The sequence below is a fragment of the Ailuropoda melanoleuca genome, chromosome 19 (genome assembly GCF_002007445.2).
Source record: "Ailuropoda melanoleuca isolate Jingjing chromosome 19, ASM200744v2, whole genome shotgun sequence".
NCBI lineage: Eukaryota > Metazoa > Chordata > Mammalia > Carnivora > Ursidae > Ailuropoda > Ailuropoda melanoleuca.
The window spans coordinates 10503698-10524466 of NC_048236.1; the positions used below are offsets into that span (position 1 = coordinate 10503698).

Sequence of the window (20769 nt, forward strand, 5' to 3'; positions counted from 1 at the left end):
TCTTGGCTGTTTTCACTTCCGTGGAGCCCTGACACCAGCGCGCGGGGACGGGAGGCCGCGGCCGCAGCGAGCGGACTCTCCGCGGGCTGGGGCAGACCAGCAGTCGTGCCGCGGGACCTCGGGGCCCTCTGCCGGGCCCTGGCTCAGCGGCCTTCAGAGACCCCCAAGTTCCCTCGGATTTAGAGCGCGCGCGGTGGAGGCCAATGGGACGCCGGCGCACGGCTGAGTGTCAGGCGGGTTCAGCCAATGAGCACGCGCGGTGGCAGAGGTGGGCCGGCCCCCGCCTCGCCCCAGGTCCCCCAGACTTGAGCTTTATAAAGTCCGGTGGAGGCTCCCGCCAAGCCGCCTTGGTTGTGGCTGAGGCGAGGGCGAGCAAGAGGCCTGCGCTACATCCCCGGCGGCGAGGGGTCTGTTCAGTATGTTGGAAGCAAGTGAGGGCGCGCAGCCCGTGGGAACCACCAGAAGGCAGAGAGCCGAGAAGAGGCCACCGCTGAAAGTGAGTCTCCAGCCCGGACGCGGGGGGCCTCCACGGGGAGCCAGGACCGCGCAGAGCCCGACCAGATGATGGCCCCGGGAGGAGCTGGGGCAAGAACCGGGAGGACGTGAGGTTAAGTGCCGTGGCGGTGGCGGGACTTGTTGGGTGGGCTTTGCTGCCGTCCCGCAGCCGCCTGGCGGAGAGTGTAGGTGGCCAGGAGTAAGGTGGGCGCTCGGACCCGGGGCCGATCTGAGGTCTGAGCCCCTGCGCGTGCCAGGCCAGGGCCTTCTCCTCTCTCTCTCCATCCTCCCCTCCAGGTGGGAATGGAGTCACTGTGCGACCGACCGAAGTGTCTTTCCCAGGAAGGCCAGGTTCCTTTAGAGCCATATCTGGGCACGGAGGAAAGATGGAGATAGATGATTGCACTTTGATAAGAGGGTTTTTAGAAACCGAACGAACTTCCAGTTGTGATGAGTCCTGGTTTTAGAAATGAAAGCCCCACATCCCAGGAAACCCCAGGGTCTCCAGTTTTAGTAAGTCCCTCAACCTGGGAAATCCCTTAGTTCAGGCTTTAACACTGAAAGTCCCCCAATCCCTTAGTCCTGGGCAGACCTGGACGGTTGGTCAACCTACTCCTCTGTGGGAATACAGGTCCTAGACCAGGAGCATAGGCTGGATGGCCATAGCATGAACTCCAAGAGTACCATGGCTGTGAAGAAGGATCATATGAAGAAAATCTTTGTGGGGAGTCTGAACCCCGAAGCTACAGAGAAGAGGATAGGGAATACTTTGGCAAGTTTCAGGAAATGAGTGTCTCTGCAAAATGTGCTTTATGCTCCCCACCAACCACCAGTGGCTGCTTTTTTCCTTCCTTCCTTCCTTCCTTGGCTGGCTGGAGTTCTCCTCGGGAGGGCTTCTTTCTCCTCCTCTGGCGCTTGGGTGTCTTCTCTCCTGTGAGTTCCCTTCAGGGCCTGAGTCAGAGGAGGCACCAGCCCTGAGCTTTGCCTGTTTCCAGATCAAGCCATTGAGTTGTGTGTGGTTTGTTTGTTTGTTTTTGTTTTAGGGATTTTTTAAAAATATATCTATTTATTTTAGAGAGGGGGCAGGCAAAGGGAGAGAATTCTAGAGCAGACTTCCCACTGAGCACGGGGCCGGATGCAGGGCTCCATCCCAGGAACCACAAGATCACAACCTGAGCCCAAACCAAGAGTCGGATGCTTAACCAACTGAGCCATGCAGGTGCCCCAAGGCTATTGAGTTTTCATTGGATCCAGAGTCCAACAAAAGACAAGGTTCTATTTTCGTCACCTTTAAAGAAGAGAAACCTGTGAGAAATATTCTAGAGAAGTTCCACACCATCAGTGAAAGCCAGATGAGGAGTCTCCATGTGCCTGCCTTCCCGCCTCTGGAGACCTAGCCTTTGGATAACTGGGGACCCAGTAAGGTAACCAGTCATCCCAATTGAACAGTGAAAGTACCGTGTCCTGGGAGACCTGCGCTGGAGTATGAAAGGTCCCGGTTTGGGCCATGAGTGTAGAAGACTGGAGGAAAAGTACAAAGCCCATACGGTGACCCAAAAACGGGGGCTGAGAGCAATTCTGTCTTAAGTGTTAAATGGTTATGGCAGAGATCATGCACCTTCTATAGCTGCTGTTGCCCACTTTCCCCCTGACCACTGATGTTGTCAACCACAGTTTGCAGTTCACACTAATGGGTGACCCATCCACGGTTGCATGACGGAGATTGACTTCAGTGGGTCGTAATTATGAAGATCACAGTCTGTCCTTGACTTTCCCTGAGGATGAACTGTTGTGATGTGTATCAAGGTAGGCTAGTTTAAATTTTTAAACTTGTGAATACTGTTTTCTAAGAAGTCAGTTGATGAAAATGGGAACAATTATAATACCAACACAAGCATGATCCCGTCACCAAAAAAGACTCAGTGACCATGTTATTTTAGTGACAAATGGAAGGAGATCTAGAACTGGATCAGGGAGGTAAATAACCGAAACAGAGCATACGGCACAATATGCAGAAAAGAATTTGGGATCAGGCATGGTGGAGAAGGGGATGTGAAAACACATATGGAGACTGAATCTCACCAGTCCACAATGAGACAAACAAGTGACTCTAAACCTATCAAAAGTGTTTTTTTTTCCCCAAAACATATCAGTGTTAAGTCAAAAATAGCAGCTGTTGAATTAGCCTAGGGATACCACACAAACCGACAGACATCATCCTATGGCTCCCTTGATTTATTCATTTGAGAGAGTGAGCGAGAGAGTACAGGAGCAGGGGCGGAAGGAGAGAAAGAGGAAGTAGTAGACTCCCCCGCTGAGCAGGGAGCCCAATGTGGGGCTCGATCCCAGGACCCTGGGATCATGACTCGAGCTGAAGGCAGACGCTTAACTGACTGAGCCACCCAGGTGCCCCTATGGTTCCCTCGATTGCTCTATGGAACTGAGAATGTTACTGTTCCTGATTTAGAGTTTGCAACTAAAATATCCTGTGGGCCAACAAAAGGAGAAACTTTGATGGCTGAGGTGTTGGCGCCTTATAGTGTAGAGATGATTTTGCCCTTTTTCATCAGCCATCTTGCTTTCTACAGTCTGTGCACTGAACCATGGCAACAACAACAAAATGTTCCCTCCAGTTCTTAGGTCCTTTGACTTGAAAAATGGGATTTAAAATTATCTTCTTGATTTCTAGAGGATTTTAATGAAATTGCTGAAATGGTGAGGCAAAAGATTTGTTGATATTTTGCCCAAATACAAACTAGACTTAGTTCATCTATCTGCATATTCATCAGACAGTGCCCATGTAAATTTGGGCAAATCCCATTCAGTCCAAAAGCATCTCACCAGTGAAAATGAAAAGATCTTACCTATTCAATGCCCTGCACATCTTGTATACGACGCCACTATAAACGGTTGTGATTTGGGGCGCCTGGGTGGCTCAGTCGGCTAAGCATCTGCCTTTGGCTCAGGTCATGATCCTGGAGTCCTGGGATGGAGTTCCGCAATGGGCTCCTTGCTCAGCGGGGAGCCTGCTTCTCCCTCTCCCTCTGCACCTCCCCTTGCTTATGCTCCTTCTCTCTGTCAAATAAATAAAATCTTTAAAAATTTTATTTATCTATTTGAGAGAGAGAGCACGAGCAGGGGAGGGGCAGGGAGAGAAGGAGAAGCAGGCTCCCCGCTGAGCAGGGAGCCTGACACAGGGCTGGATCCCAGGACCCTGGGATCACGACCTGAACCAAAGGTGCCCCGTGGCTTTGGTTTTTATGAATCAATCTCCCAAAGCCAGGGTGCCCATAGAAAAGCTGATGCAGTCTGAGTTTGGGAACACTGTTCGAAAGCGAGGGTTAGGCTCAGGATCCACAGAGCCCTCACTGAGGTCCAAACATCCTGTGAGGTCCTGCCTGAGTGGCCACTCTGTCAGTCAGGCTCTCAGCTGTGCTCTCCTCCTCTCCAGTTCCACCCATACACAACTTAGGAAAGCCTGTGTTACTATACATTGGCAGTTCTGCAAATCCAAAGGGGCCTGAGGATGAAAATCAGGAGATCTGAGAACATGGATGGAGAAAAGAAATTTCTGTCTTCACTAACCTCTAACTAAAGGCTAGCATTTCTTTCATAGGCAACACTCCACTGCAGTATTAGTACCCGTGACTCTGTCATCACTAGGAGTCATAGATGTTTGCATGTTCCAGATACCTCAAAATATTGTTGAGGTGCGGCACTACTTGGGAATTACGGTCCTTATTATTCCCACTCCGAGATCTTGTAATTTGATAAAAAAGTACATCTATTAGATCACAGATATAAATTTTTAATAATTTGATAACTGTATTTCAATAACATTGGCTTCCCTGGAAATCCTATGGTTTTTATTGTGTTTTTCCAGACTGCCACAGGGGATTGATGGCACATCATAGGGCCATCTGTCTCTGCTGTGGATCATGAGTACACAGCTTGACAAATAGGTGGAGATGAATATGTTTGTGGCACCCTCGCCTTGTGCTCTAACCTTATCATTAGCTGGCATATGAGTTGAGAGGACAGTGGTCCCTTTGCCTAAGAACCTTCATGAACCCACATATCCAAGAACATGGAAGTTCCCATCATAGAGAGTTGTTCTTTTAGGTTTAGGTGAAAATGCCTTGAGTAGGCATATCATGGGACTATTTCCAGCTTCTAATACCTCAGTGATGGGGTAGAATGGATCTCCGAGAGCCCCTAGTCTGAAGAGCATCTTATAAATCCAGGTACTGAAGTCTGAAGTCAGAGGCAAGTTGTTTACTGAAGGTCATACCAGGTAAAGATGCGGAGGCATTCCAAGAGGGTTTTTAGTTTTATCCTGGGAGTCTGGAGAGAGAGGGCAGGGGGAGGCTACGGTAAAGACGGGCATAGAAGGGGATGGAAAGAAGAGCTGGCTATTATTGTATAAGGATACAAACATAGTGATTCAAAGGGGCACATGCACTGCCAATGTTTATAGCAGCAACGTCCACAATAGCCAATATATGGACAGAGCCCAGATGCCCATCGACAGATGAATGGATAAAGAAGATGTGATATATATAGATAGATATCAATCTATATATATAATGCTATATATATTGTATATACAATATACACACACACAGGAATATTACTCAGCCCAAGAAGAACAAAATCTTGCCATTTGCAACCATGTGGATGAAACTAGATGGTATTATGCTAAGCGAAATCAGTCGGAGAAAGACAAATATCAAATGATTTCACTCCTGTGTGGAATTTAAGAAACAAAACAGATGAACATAGGGGAAGGGAAGGAAAAATAAAATGAGATGAAAACAGAGAGGCAGGCAAACCATAAGAGACTCTTAACTCTAGGAAACAAACTGAGGGTTGCTGGAGGGGAGGAGGTGGGGGATGGGGTAACTGGGTGATGGGCATTAAGAAGGGCACTTGAATGAGCACAGGGTGTTATATGCAACTGATGAATCACTAAATTCTACCTTTGAAACTAATAATACTCTCACTATATGTTAATTAAATTGAATTTAAATTAAAAAAAAGAAAAGAAAGGAGAGCTGGAACTTGAGGCCAAAGTTCAGGTACCACTTCCCTCACTCCACATTCCACTGCCTACCATCCACTCTCCTGGGAACCTTCAGCATTCCTACTAACTCCCTGGGACCAATCAGACTTCTTACAAGTGAGATAGTCACTTTACTTCTCTGAAGCACTTTTATGCACAAGGAATAGGTTCAGCAAACAAATTTCACAGGATTTAATGTATATTCTTAGGGTTGTTTTGGTTTTGTTTTGTTTTTTTTTTTAATATTAGGAAACTCTGCTATTATTCACAGCCCAGCCACGCTCCTAGAGCTGCTTGATCTCTCCTAGATGACCGCCTTCAAATCTCTGGAGGACTGTCCTATAAGGAAGAGGGTGGGGTTGGAGTTACTGTATGTGGTTTAGAAGGACTGGCGGGAGATGAGTTGTTGCCAGGAGGCACAAGTCTAAATCCATTCAAGGTTCATTCCTGGGATGGATTATCCCGGGACTGGACATGACTTAAAAAGTGTGTTTCAAGTCTATCAGTCTATACCTTTCCCTTCACATACTTAAGCCCAGCAAATCCTGGGCATGAAGTATAAAACCCGGATCCTGATCTCCCCTCCACATCTGCGTGACCTCCTAGACAGTGTGATATAATGACGGGAGCTCCGGCTTTGAAAGCAAACTTGGGCTCTAACCTTTCTACTCCACTTAGGACCTGAGACCGTGGACGACTACATCACTTAACCTGTCTGAACCTTAGCTCCCCCCACTGAAAATGGGGACAATCTGCTGGCGAGAATCTAAAAGGCCTGGGTTACTGATGAAGTCCCACAAATGTCTCTTGAGTGATAAATGAACCTCACGGTTAAAACTCCGCCTTCTGGGATCCCGGCTCCACCCAGACCCGCTCTCTGCGGATGCTTCCCGCAGGTCCGGCAGGAGGCAGCAGACCCCAGTCCGTGTTCGGGGCCAGAGCCCAAAACCGGGTAAACGGAGCCCGCGGCGGTGGAGCGGGGACGGCCTTCCACGTTTGGAGCCTGGGCCCGGCACGCCCAGCCGAGGAAGGAGGGAGGGCCGGGGCGCATGCGCGCCGCCGGGAAGGCCCCGCCCGGAACCAGCAGGCCCTGCCCAGTGCGGGGAGGTAGCGCGCAGAATCGGGAGGCGCTGGCAGCGGGGACTCCTTCCGGACACCAGGTACAAAGTTGGCCCGAGGCTGGCTCCCGATTTTTCTCTTTTGAGCCGCGGGGAGGGCTCGGGGTTGCAGGTGAGCTGTACGCCTCGCAGTCGAGAACTTCCTCTCCTGAATTTTCTTGTAAAGGCACAGATAGGAGCAAAGATGCTCAGGACCTGGGGAGAATTTTGCAGGGGATGGGGGCTGCTTCTCCCAAGCATCGCTCCTCTCCACCTCCTGGGAATTCCCCAATTTCTTCCTTCCTCGGCCCAGAGCCTCCCACCTGTTCTCCTACCTCCCTGGAGCCAGGGAGAGGCGGGGAAGGGATAGGGTCCTCGGACGATGGCAAAAACGCTTGGCAGTTTTCACCTTCCTAGTACCACCCAGACTTCGCTCGAAAATGGTCTTTCGAGCCCCCAAGGAGTACAAAGGTAGGTAGCTTTTTATATAGTAGCTTACGGAAAATCTCTTAGTGGGTTCCCAAATTTTGGAGGGCTAGGGGCACGGCAGGGCCCTGTCACCTGGTTTTGTACGCGGTGCGGTAAATCATTTTGCTGCATTGCACCCAAGATGCTTTCTCGCTTCTCCAAGTGCTGAGGTAGCGTTTGCAGTGAGAGCATGTGATGCAAGGCGCGCATCGGCTCCCACTTCCATTGCTTTTGTATGTGCTTCTGGTCATATGGTCCTGCCATGGAAATGGAGCAAGAGGGGTGATTGCTTTTTATCTGCATTTTCTCTGTGAGTTCAGAAACTTCTTGCAAGGATTGGGAATAGATTTATTTTGCCTCCTGAGAATACTCAGTTCAGTAAGAAGATGAAGGGAACAGGATGTTTCCTGGCAGTAGAGCTATACTGAGAGTTGGCCAGTTACACAATGTCTTCCTTCAGGCAGAAGTTGTTCCTTTGGTTCACTCACTTGTTCATTCAGCAAGTATTTTCTCCACACCTGCCTCATGCATGCCAGGGAGCTTGGTGATGTGGGGAGGACAGAGATAAACCAAACTTGAGCTTAGCCCTGGAGGAGCTTGGTTGGGAAGGGAGATAGGGAGGGGAGCTCACTTAAGTAACTCTATTCCAGGTAGAAGGAGGTGCCAAGAGGCGGTCAGAAGACTGGGAGCTCAGAGGAGGAAGAAGAATCAGACTTTTACATCAGGTGGTCAGCTTAAGGAGAAGATTAGGTCCCCAAATTAGTACCTGATGATGAGTGATCTCTCATAAGTTTCAGATCTGGGTGTAAAGGTGTTTTCCTCACTGTGTGTCAGGCATCTTAGACTGACTGTGTCTCAAATAGGTCCCACCATTCCTGAATTCCTCCCTCCTCCTGCCACCACGTGCTTACTGCTGGTCCAGTGTTCCCTGTCTCCAGGAGTAGCATCAAGCCCTTCCTACCCCTCCACCCCCCACCTCCCACCTCCCAGCTCTCCTTCCTAGTGGTCGCAAGCCAGAGACCTAGAGGTGAGTTATCTCAGACTCATCCCTCCCCCACACTCCCCACATCCAGGCTTATTGATTCTGCTTCCTGAACCTCTCTGAGAGCTGACCCACCCTCCTTGCCATTGCCCCAGGCCAGGCCAACCACCATCTCTTTGCTTACAGCTTCCTGCTTCACTTTGTCCCATCTCCCACTACGGCTGTGAGGAAGCACTTGCTGGAATTAAAGCTGGTTGTGAGAGACTCCCTTCGTGCATCCCTGCTGCCCATGAGACAGAACCCAGCCTCCCTTTACAGGACTTACAAGCATCCTGGCCCTGTCTTTTTCCCCAGCCTCAACTCTTCACAGCCCCCCTGCACTCCTGCCCATTTTGAAAATACGCCATGCTATCTCATGCCACTAGACTTCTGCACATGCTCTCCCTGCTGCCTAGAGCACAGCCTTCCTTGCCGCCCTCTTCCCTTGGCTTATTCCTCCTCTCCCCAAGGTCCCAGCCGGGACCCCGTTTGCTCTAGGAATCCTTCCTGAGGCTCCCAAGTCTCCTGAGGCACCACTTCTTGTTATGGTGCCCGCGCATTTCCTCTTAGGGCTCATCCACACATCCGCCTCCCCTGCTGAGCTGTACTGGAAAGCCAGAGCCAAGTCCCAGGGCTTTCCGTGGCTTCCTACTGCCTTGCACAAGGAAGACGTTCAATAAATAGTTGTTAAATGGAGCCAAGTATAAGCTCTAACATTATGGTTTGGTTCACTGAATGCGTTATAAATTCACCGCATCTCCGTTGTTTTCTCAGTGAGTTGGTATAGTTATGGCGTCACACATGTCAAGCTTAAAAATGGGTGTAAGGGTGAAAGAGAAGAACAGTCATCATTACAGCAGCTAGGATTTGTTCAGTGCTCAGTATGTGCAGGAACTGTTGTAAGCGCTTTTCAGTATGACCTCATTCAATTATCACAACTCTGTGAGGTAGAGAATTCGGTTATCCGTACTTTACAGATGAAGAGACAGGGTTGCAGAGAGAATAAGGAACATGCCCAATGTTGCATAGCTAGGAAATAGTGGCATCGGGTTTGGAGCCAAGCATACATTGTGAAATTCCACTAACCCTTTGGGAAAGACAGTAGGCCGGACGGACGTGAGAAGCTGACAGGGCTGAAGATGGAAAGTCACCAGATGTTTGCAACTTGAAGCTGTGAGACCAACAGAAGCAATGGTGGTATGGACTGTTGGTCCAGAACTTTATAAATCTGAAGGACGTTAGTTTTGTTTGCAGAGTCATTTTTTTCAGACCACAGACTCAGTTATCAGAGGCGTGATTGCTAGTGGGTAGGAATGAGACTTCTCTCAGTCTGAAACCTCGGTCCTGTTGCATGGCCTTGGGAGTATTGCTGGCCCTTTCTGTGCCTCAGTCTCCTCATCTAGAAAGTGGGTAATAACAATAGGACTTACCTCAGAAGGTTGCAGTAATAATTAAGTGAGTCGGTGTAAGGCTTCAGAAGGGTGCCTGGCACTTGGTAATGGCTCGCAGACATCCCCATCCCCATTATGATTGTGTGTTTGTCTTGCAGTCAGCAGTGGTTTTTGAGTACAGGTCCTTCCAGTGGGTTCCGTCCTGCAGCACCACTCCGTGGACACAGATGAACCTCCTCTTTTAATGCGTCTTCCCATGGATGTTAAAGATTTTTCCTAGTGTAGTGCCTCCTGGGCAGTGCTGTCATCTCCTGGGCCTTGGACTCCCTCCCCGCACACCTTCCTCACAGTAACTTCTGGCTTCCTCTCCAAGATCAGCTCAAAACTCCTTTTCTGTTCTTCTGGGTCAGTTTGTTACCAGTTTGTGCGGAGGATAAAAGACTAGGTTAACCTAAAAGATGAGCAGTGAGAACACTGTAAAACTACAAAGAAACCTCACATGAGGGGCGCCTGGGTGGCTCAGTCGATTAAGCGTCTGCCTTCAGCTCAAGTTGTGATCCTAGAGTCCTGGGATCGAGACCCATGTCGGGCTCCCTGCTCGGTGGGGAGTCTGCTTCTCCCTCTCCTTCTACCCCTTCCCCTGCTCGTGCTCTCTCTCTCTCTCTCTCAAATAAATAAATACAATCTTTTTTAAAGAAACAAAAACCTCATATGCTATTCCTTGTATATACAAAGATATTTTCCCCATGGAGGAAATACATATATAAGAGTTAAGATACAAAAGTACCACTGGGAATCAGAAATTAAAAGAATTAAAAAGCTTCAAGGAACTTTAAGGTCCATCTCATCTACCCCGCTCGGTTTGGCGGGGGGCATGTTGAAGTCAGAGATGGGGCATGGTCCAAGGCCCAACAGCCAGCTAATGACCAGTACCCGTGTCTCCAGCCGGTAGCCAGCACACTCTCCGACATCTTATAGATTCCTGGGTAGGATTTTAATGGAACTTCTCAGCCCTAGATATATGTTTCAGCTGCTGCTATGAGGCACTGTAGGACAGTCTCATCACTCACGTGATTTTGTGCCAGGGGCTTCTGTATTCTTCAGTGACTTACCCTTGATGAAGCATACATGTCTCTTGCTGAGCTTTCCTTTATTTTTTAGGAGGCTAGAGAAATGAATCTCTGTAATTCTGTGGAATGCATAGCATTTTTATATTACCTGTGCTCCCCCCAGTCCTTTTTATTTTGTAACACTTGCCCCTTCCCCCAGCTGTAGAATTGCAACCTTGCCAATGGACCTGATTGGTTTCGGTTATGCAGCCCTTGTGACATTCGGAAGCATCTTGGGATACAAGCGGAGAGGTAAGCCTTAACCATATTTTTCATCCAAAGGACTTGGTGGGGGATTGGTGGTTGTGTTAAGATTATAAACCACTACTGATGTTTTATAATCTACTTTGATGAGGGCTCAGTTTACAATTCTGATAGGATTGTTATTGAAACACTTTTTCATTGTCAAAGATGTGTCTAAATAGCTTCAGTGACAGAACAGAAAAGCACATCTGGATCTTTCTGCCTGTGTGTTAGAGGGGTGGGAAGAAGGAAGTGTAAGTGTGTGTGTGTGTGTGTGTGTGTGTGTGTGTGTGTGTATGTGTGTGTGTTGGGGCAGCTGGGGTGGGGGAAGGGAGGAGAGGAGAGGCAAGGATTACTTTACTATTCTAACCCAGATCTCTTCGGGAACAAATGCAGTCACATTCGCTGTAAGGTCTCTGATTTCAGGCTTGTTTCTCAGTTGGACCATATGGTTCCTTGGCCTCCTTCAAGAGCCCCCAACTAGGGACACCTAGGTGGCTCAGTCAGTTTAGCGTCTGCCTTCGGCTCAGGTCATGATCCCAGGATCCTGAAATGAGACCTGCATTGGGCTCCTTACTCAGTGGGGAGCCTGCTTCTCCCTCTGCCTGCTGCTTGCCCTGCTTGTGCTCTCCCACCCCACCCCACCCCCGCCACCCAACAAATAAACAAAATCTTAAAAAAAAAAAAAAAAAAGAGCCCCCAACTAAGTGATCCTGGAAGCCCCTGGGGGCATGTGTTCGCAAAGAAGCCCACTCTTTTATAATGTAGAGCTCAGGCCAGGAATCAAGCTTTCCGAAATTCTGCTGGTGACACTACTCCTTACCAGCTCAGATACTCATGTGAGCTGTTTTAACTTCTGGGCTTCAATTCCTCATTTGTATATTAATCAGTTAGGATTAAATAAGGATAATGCATGGAACACATTTCACATAGTGCCTGGCCCAGAAGAAGGGTTTAATATTCTCATTTCTGCTGCTACTGCCCTGCCAGTGGGAGAGTCTGTGGGCCAGTGGGGCAAAATATCTTTTTCTCGTTTTGTATTCTGTATTATGTTCTAAGCTGCTTGTGGCCCCAGCGCCTTAGAGCTTTTGTATAAAGTGTATCAACTCTCTCCGTTTTTACTTAAAGCTTCCCTACACATGAATCCCATACAGTTCAGCTGGGAGACCCTTCCACGAGACAGTTACTGAGAACAGTGGTGGGTAGATTAAAGATGTGATGTCAGAATGGTGTTTGGTAAGAGGACAAGTATATCTGAATCCTCTGCTAGACCAGGTGCCGGACATAGGTTCGGTCAGAGTGAGGGACTGATAGATTTCCTGCCAGGAGCAGAGAAAGGGGAGAGAGGCAGCACCATGGCAGGCTGAGCACCAAGTTCCGAGTTCACCCCTCTCCTACACAGGTCCCCAGAAAAGTGCGGAACCAAGAAGACACTGATTTTGAGGCTTTTTCTGAGCCAGGTAGCCAGTGCCCAAAGCCAAAGATGGCCAGAAAGCTCATTTGGCCTTCTCCTGTACCACGGCTGAACCTGGCCTCATACCTTCCTACTCTAGTTCGAGGTCAGGGCACAGCAGCCCCTCCAGAGAAGAGGGGAGCAGGAGAGCTTGTCAGGCAGGTGTCCTGCTCTGAGGGAGAGAGGCGCCCCATGTGCACCTTTCAACTCCTTGGAAAACTCCGTTGAAACTCCTTGAGACTGCCCCGGCCACATTGGCCCTTGGAGGAAAGGGGTACGGGGCAAGCTTGGAGCTTCTCTTTGTAGCCCCACCATAGACTGAGCTTTTTTGCAGGACCTGGCTCCCTTCCACCAGCCATGGCTTTCTTACAAGGTAGAGCCCATGGACCCAACTCCTTCTTCATGCAGGATGGACTCTCCCAGGGAGCCTTCCCACTTCTCATTCATGTGGGCTGCTGGCGTGCCTGTCCGTCCCCACTGTTTGCTGTCTGATCTTGCCGAGACTCGTGCTGCCCCTCCCTCCACGTACGTCAGGTGGGGAGGATCCTAGCAGCACAGAAATCATCAGGGTGTACAGAAAAGAGTCAGAGATCTCTAAGTGAGAAGACACCTTAATTAACGTGACCTAGTCGTGCATTCCAGAAAATGCTTAAATCCCCTTAACTATTTTCTTAATCTGATGTCTTCTGCTTGAACATGACCCATAAGAGGGAGTGCCCGGGCATGTATTTTGTCAGTGTTTATCAAGTGCTGCCAAGTACCCAGCACTGTGTCAGGCCCTGGAAAAGAGCAGTGAGCAAAAAGAGACGGTGCTCACAAGCAAGTCAGGGGACTGACCTTAAATACGTGGACAGGTGTACAAATATATGATGGCGAATGGTAGGTCAGAGAAGACAGCTCTGAGGAGCTGACACTTACAGAGACATCTGGAGGTGAGCTGCAGTTGGCCAGTTGGCAGTGCAGGGAAGAGCGTTCCAGGCAAGGAACAGCATGTCTAGAAACCATGAAGAATAGTTTGACTTATTCAGGGAACTGAAAAAAGGCCAAAGCTCCAATAATCGAGCAGACTTGGGTTTTTTTCCCTAAATGCAGTAGAAGGCATTGACGGTTTTTCATTAGAGGAGTGACCTGTCCGAATGTATGCTTTTAAAACATCACGTTGCTGTGCTTGCAGAATAGATTTGGGGGGAGGGAGGAACAATGAGGAATTTAATATTATCTCCAACGTAACATTCCAAGCCTTTATATATGTGACATGGATGGTATTATTAACTCTGTTTTGCAGCTGACAAAACTCAGAGACTAAGTGCCTTAGCCCTGCAGGCAACAAATGGAAAAATTAGGACTAAAACCCAATGCGTGTGGCTTCTCATTCAGGATGCTGCTGTGTGTGTGTGTCTGTCTGTGGGTGTGCGTGCAACTGCACACACGCATGTGTTGCTGCAATGGTTTTTAACCCTGGCTACGGTCTGAATTTCCTGCAGATATTTAAAACCTAGAGATGCCTTGACCCTACCCCGAGGGAGTCCAATGTGATAGATTCTAAACAGAGTGAGCTCCACGAAACACTGTGTGCGTGTCTTTTTCACAGTGTCCCTGGCATGCAGCCCACTGCCGGTGCGCAGGAAGTGCTTGGTGTTGGTCACCGTGCCCTGGGGCAGTGGAGGAATGAGCTTCGGGCTGGGAGTGCACTGGGTGGGTGGTGGACTGGCTGCATCAGTGCCCTGGCTCTTCCCATTTCTCAGTACAGTCACCATTCATCCCTGAGTCCTGACATCTGGAGGCTCGAAGCTTTAATTATGCAGGACAGAACCATCGCTTGCTTTGCACAGGACCTCTCTATCTCTATGAGCTTAAATATCGGTGTATCCTATTTTTATTATCACAACCTCAGAGTAAAAAGACGGAGGCAAGGAGAAGAGGGGGGAAAAAGAGAGAGAGGTGTAAAGAAGTCAACCGAGGGGTGCCTGGGTGGCTCAGTTGTTAAGCGTCTGCCTTCGGCTCAGAGCGTGATCCCGGCGTTCTGGGATCGAGCCCCACATCAGGCTCCTCTGCTGGGAGACTGCTTCTTCCTCTCCCACTCCCCCTGCTGTGTTCCCTCTCTTGCTGTCTGTCTCTCTCTGTCAAATAAATAAATAAAATCTTAAAAAAAAAAAAAAAAGTCAACCGATTGTCCAAGGTCATGCAATCAAGGTCAAACCGCTTCCACCAGGCAGGCTTTCTGATTCGCTCAAGCCATATCTAACCCTGGCATTGCTGTATATTTGTGGTTTCTCTGCCTTGCATTTCGGGTTTAGCAAGGACCAGAAACTGCCCATGAAGAGGCTGATAATGTAATTTGGCTTTGTCTAGTTACAGTGCCCACGTAGATACACATTTGAAGGTGCATGTTTCATACTTGAAGGAATGGAAGGAATTCCTTTCATTTGGGGATTCTCTTTCTGAGCCCCTTTTTTTTTTTTCAGGCGGTGTTCCATCTTTGATCGCTGGTCTTTTTGTTGGATTTTTGGCTGGCTATGGAGCCTACCGTGTCTCCAATGACAAACGAGATGTCAAGCTGTCACTGTGTAAGTAAGACATTTTTTTCCAATTATGAAAGGTCAAACCTTGGGAGTGGCTTTTTTGTACCCTATACTAGGTAACACTGAAAAACATGCAGCCACGTGGCAAGTGGATATGCATGTGTCGAGACTGAACACAATTCTTGTTCCTTTCTAGACAGACCCAATCAAAAACAAGGATGTTGCTCCCAGGCCTTCAAACACAGAAGAACATTTAGAAATGTTCTGAAACTTGTTACTAGAAAAATAAAATAAAATTAGAAAAATCGAGGAATTATGCCCAGATTTTCTGCTAATGCCCCTAAGTGCCTATTAGCCTAGTTTTTGTGTTGCTATTAAAATACCTAACAAGAGACGGCCTTGCATTATTTTATTTAATTCACAAGCAGCTTTTAGATCCCGTTTTGCCTTAAGACTTAATCTAGAAAATCAAGGCTGACCTTTTTTTAGCTTCTTCCCTTGTTGGGCTTGGCAGGGGAATGTCCAGAGTAAAGATGGAAACCTGTGTGTGTTTATAGGCCCAGGATGCTTGGCTCTCTGTAGTCTAGCTTGAAATAGGTCAAGGTTTGGAAATTGTTTCTATTTAATCTGATTATTATTCTAAGTGCCCTTGTGGGTATGGAAGAAACGACAAATGAAGACAAATTGTATCAGTTCGGTCTTTGAGGGAGAGAAAGAGACTTAGTGTTGTATTTTTTTTCTTGACTTGTTTGAAAGAGGAGCCCGGCATAATTTTTAATAATGAAATTGTGTCAAAAGAAGAAACATATCTGCAAGATGTGGATATTGTGGGCTTTTTATTCACATGCATTCAAATAGTTCACATGTTTATTGTCAGTCATTTTGTTCTTTATATCAGCAAGTGATTTTTTTTTCCTCGAAAGCTCTTCTGAAATTGTGACGTCAGCACCCTAATCTCTTACATAACACAGTCTCTCGCCATATTGGTTCAGCGCCTAAAAGGCTGGTGTGACACTTCTGAGTTTAATAGTATTACCCAGGCATCAGTTTCCCAAAATGCAGTGCTGCACATTAAAATCAGTCAGCCTTTTTTCCTAGTATTTTTTTTTTTTATTCATCAGGTCTTACTTAAACTAAAAGATTCTGATTATTTTCTTTACTTTCACTTAAATGTGCATTTATTGGATGTCTCCTGTGGATCCAGAAATTCTGCTTAGTGTTCCTGAGGAAAGTTGAATAAGACACAGTCCTAGCCTTCCAGGAGTTTCTACAAACAGAAATTTAAGCTAGACAGACTTTTTTTCTTTTGAAGATATTTCAGGAATGGATTTTAACATGCTTATTCACTCAGAAATCTAGTTTATAAAGTCTTTTAAGAGAACACTTTATCTTTTCAAGAAAATAGCAACTTAATACTTATACATAATAGTTGTTAAATTAAAAAGCTGGAGGGGCGCCTGGGTGGCACAGCGGTTAAGCGTCTGCCTTCGGCTCAGGGCGTGATCCCGGCGTTATGGGATCGAGCCCCACATCAGGCTCCTCTGCTATGAGCCTGCTTCTTCCTCTCCCACTCCCCCTGCTTGTGTTCCCTCTCTCACTGGCTGTCTCTATCTCTGTTGAATAAATAAAAAAAAAAATTAAAAAAAAAAAATTAAAAAGCTGGAACAATGTCCTTTTTTCCCCCCCACAAGCAAGCATTGCTAATGTGTTTGAAATTCTGGTTCATGCATTGGTTTGGTTTTTAGTTACAGCTTTCTTCCTGGCCACCATAATGGGTGTGAGGTATAAGAGATCTAAGAAAATCATGCCAGCTGGGCTGGTTGCAGGTCTAAGGTAAGAACAACTATTTTGATGGCAGAAGAACTTCTGCCATCATTTTGAAGTGTTGGCTTTTTAGCAAGAGTCGGTTTTAATTTTAAAAGGTCGAAGTAATTTTTGTTACAGTAAGCATGGCTGTAAAACCTTAAAATATCAGACCTCCAGTCAGTCTTCAGTATTGATGTAGCCGTGAACATTTTTACGGACTACACGTAGAGTTGCTATCGTATGTCTCTCTTACAGCCTTCGACAAAGTGATAGCCTGCTACACATAGTTTGAGTTTTCAAGGGAGGACAGTTAATATTTAAAAAAAAAAAAAAAAAATAGGGATCCTCCGATTTCTCTTAAGTTGATCCCAGTAATTCTACCCATGAGATTAAGCGTATTACCACGTACAATTTTATAGGTAACATTTTTAATTCTTCCTGGAGGCAGCCTTTGTATGTTGAAAGCCTTAAACATGTTTACTTCCTTCGTTACACAAGTTTACTTTTTGGAATATATTCCAAAGAAATAAGGAAATGTATACAGAGACTGATGTTTGTTGCAACTTTATTTCTCATGGAACACATGATGAACTGAAAAATTAGAAACAACCTAAAAACTCACCAATAAGGAAATATTTCAGTAAGCGCTTTGTGCACTTAATGGAATATCGAGCAGCAATTACATGACACATTTTCAAAAACTATTTAGTAGGGGCGCCTGGGTGGCTCAGTGAGTTAAGTGCCTGCCTTCAGCTCAGGTCATGATCCCAGGGTGCTGGGATAGAGCCCCACATCTGACTCCCTGCTCAGTGGGGAGCCTGCTTCTCCCTCTCCCTCTGCCGCTCCCCCTGCTTGTGCTCTCTAGCTCTCTCTGTGTCAAATAAATAAATAAAATCTTTAAAAAAATAAAAAAAAACTAGTCCCATTAGAACATCTTAATGATGAATTGGAAGATAAAAACAGAATAAATAAACAATCAAATACAGTGTGATCTCAAAAGTTGGTGAATAAAAAAACCAAGACAGGAAGGAAATACTTCCAGCTGTTAATAGTTTTTATCACTGTGTGATAATGCAGTGAGTAATTTCTCCTTTCTGCTTTTCTATAGAATTTTCTCATGGCTGTGTATCATGTTTATGACTTGGTGGGAGGGGGGTGATATCAGGGAGGAATGTGGTTACAAAGCACTGTTGTCCAGTTATGGCTTTGTTCTAAAAATGATACCTGGTGATAGAAGGAATCAAAAGTAGGATTTATGGGTCAAGAAGAACAAGACCCCAGTCGGTGGAAAGTAGCTGAGATTGTAATAACAACACCCCAGAATTGCTCCTTGCTTCTTTGTTCAAGCCACTTACCTTTACTAGCTGATGAAAGATTGGTGTTCTTTTCCAGACCTTTCTTTTACAAAGGTTCACCCCAGATTTTCAGAATCGTGAGTTCTGATTTTGTTCAGTCAGTCAGCATTTGTAAGTGGCTAATTGAGCCTTGTCTGGGAAGTTCCAACATAGGCATAAGGAGATCACCCCTGCTCTGAGAAGCAAGATAAAATCTTGGAGACCAAAGTTTAGTAACATTACGGGTTAGGTGATATGGGCACCTCTGTCTTGTGACCTGCTCTTTGCCTTTCCTTTATTTTAATCCAGCCTCGTGATGATTCTGAGACTTGTCTTATTGCTGCTTTGAGAATCCGAAGGAACTGAAGACTCAATTCGTGTGATTCTGCTGTAACCGGCAGGGCACACACTTTGTATTCAAAAGATTAACTTCTTTTACGTGGAACGTTGTGTCTTATTTTACTTTAGAAACAACAGAAATGCTCCAAAATGAACGCTAGTTTGAGGGATTTTTTTTAAAACCAAAAGCTCAACTGTTTTCTACTTGTCAGATAATAGTTTCATTAAAGATATTTAATAAATCGTTATACACTTTGGTTTACTGTGCCTACTTTTATATATGTGAGGGTGGGTTTTTTTTTTTTTTGACAATTCCAAATACTTGTGTCTGAAATTTAAACTGTAAGTTCCCAGATAATGGAATGCCAGAAGTGAACTTTACAAAATGCTGATGCTTTTACTTGTCATTTGTTATATTAGAAATTACAGTTCTTCCATTTTAATTTTATCTCTGCCAGTGTTATTTTTCCCTTTTAAAAAACTCGATTCTCAGCACTCTCGGCATACTAACGGAATGTATTCAGTATTCAAATAAAATGCATTCTGTTTTAAACCTGTTTCTCTCGTTTTAGTGTCCTCTCTATATACTCAAATCATTTCCAACATTTAAATGTTCAATTATTAATGAAAGAGATTGGGAAGTCTTCCTCAGGAGCAGACATTCTGCCTTGCTGGAACAGTAATAATTCTGAAACAAAAATGATTTCGTCCGTTTTGTCCCAAATCACCACTTCATTTTTAGGCATAGCTATGACAATGTCCACAGCACTTATTTTTAGGCCCTAGACTAAACATCAGGAGACCTGAGTTCTAGCCCCATTCTCCCACTGACTGGTTATATATTCTTTGGAAGGTCATTTCTTCTCTCTGGGTCTCAGTTTCTCATCCTTAAGGAGGAATTTGGACAAAATGGTTAATGAGATCCCCTAAAGCTCTAAAAATCTTCAATTTTGATCCTGTTGCCTCTACTCCACAGTGTCAGATTACAAATGCATTCTTTATATGAAATGGGGGGTAGAGCCCCAACTAGTAAGAGCAGAGTTGATACTGTTGTGTTCAGTTCCCTTCCCCGGCTGACTTTCAAGGAAGTTATTAGACTTGCGGTGATAAGTAATCCAACTAAGGGAAGGAAGAAAAAAAGAAAAACCTACCAGTTTAACCAAATAGAAAACCCAGACAAAATGCTTTGATGTACTTTAAAAATATTCTGCTTAAAAAAAAATCCCACTTGGGGCGCCTGGGTGGCTCAGTCATTAAGCATCTGCCTTCAGCTCATGTCATGATCCAGCGTTCTGGGATTGAGCCCTGTGTCGGGCTCCCTGCTCAGCGGGAAACCTGCTTCTCTGTCTCCCACTCCCCCTGCTTGTGTTCCCTCTCTCACTGCCTCTCTGTCAAATAAATAAATAAAATCTTTAAAAAAAAAATCCCACTTATCCTAATGGTGCTGAAGAGGTTGTTAGCACAAGCAAAGTTGGAAAAAGTGGTTGTCATTGGGGTGTTGTGTGTACTTACTATCGGAGATGATTGAGAAGACCCTTAAGGTTTGGATCGACAATTTATACTCAAACTAGGATTATGATACAAAAGTAGAAACTAAATGTGAAATTGATTATAAAAACATATGCCATTTCTGTAAAATAGTGATTGAAAGTTTAAGAAACTCGGGGCACCTTCCTGGGTGGCTCAGTCGGTTAAGCGTCTGCCTTTGGCTCAGGTCATGATCCTGGGTCCTGGGATCGAGTCCCGCATGGGGCTCCCTGCTTGGCGGGAGTCTGCTTCTTCCTCTGCCTCTGCCCCTCTCCCCCTCATGTTTTCTCTCTCTCTCTTGAAAATAAATAAAATCTTAAAAAAAATAAAATCTAAAAAAAAAAAGAAGAAAGTTAAAGAAACTAGCTTGAAGCTCTGCCATGTCCTGGACTTTTCCCAAAAGTATGTGGAAGGGGGTGGCAGTATTTGCATATGTGGGGTGTTTTGTTTTTTAAAGAAGTCCTTGATGTCCCTTGACTTACAATTTTACTCTTTTCCAGTAAGTAGAATGCAGAAGAATCTTTATTTGGATGATTCTAATTCATTGGTGTTTTATTGTTTTATGGAAAAGGGTTGTCTGATTTACAAAGTATTTGGTAGTTTATTCCCTTTTGCTTGATATTACCTTATTAAAGTGGCCTTATGATCTTTCTGGGCACTGCTGTGAATGCAAGGTGAAACATCTGCGAGTTCTTGAGAACTCTTCACTTGTTAATACTCAGCTACTATCGTACCCATGTTTTTGAGAAACATGCCACGTTCAAATTTGAATATGTTCTTCATGGTCTCAATGGAGCCTTCATCTAGTGGAGGCTTCCTTTGGCTTCCAGGCTGCAGAAATTTGCGAATCGTGGGAATGTAGCTGATTCTGGCCTTGAATTCCTAAAATGCAGAAGTATACT

The 20769-nt window shown here is 45.9% G+C and overlaps 1 protein-coding gene across 6 annotated transcripts; it reads left to right on the plus strand.

The window, feature by feature from the left end:
- Positions 1–303: 303 nt before the first annotated feature.
- Positions 304–18897, plus strand: TMEM14A (transmembrane protein 14A). Of its 6 annotated transcripts, XM_034648083.1 has the most exons (8): positions 304–496; positions 2170–2301; positions 6454–6717; positions 6968–7125; positions 10804–10895; positions 14805–14906; positions 16607–16694; positions 18311–18897. In XM_034648083.1, exons 4-8 carry the CDS (start codon positions 7037–7039, stop codon positions 18348–18350), a joined length of 411 nt encoding a protein of 136 aa, XP_034503974.1. In that variant the 5' UTR covers positions 304–496; positions 2170–2301; positions 6454–6717; positions 6968–7036; the 3' UTR covers positions 18351–18897. The 6 variants fall into 6 exon arrangements, with proteins under 6 accessions (XP_034503974.1, XP_019648790.1, XP_034503977.1 ...); XM_019793231.2 differs by lacking the exon at positions 2170–2301; XM_034648086.1 differs by lacking the exons at positions 2170–2301; positions 6968–7125 and having other exon boundaries at positions 6454–6787.
- Positions 18898–20769: the final 1872 nt, after the last annotated feature.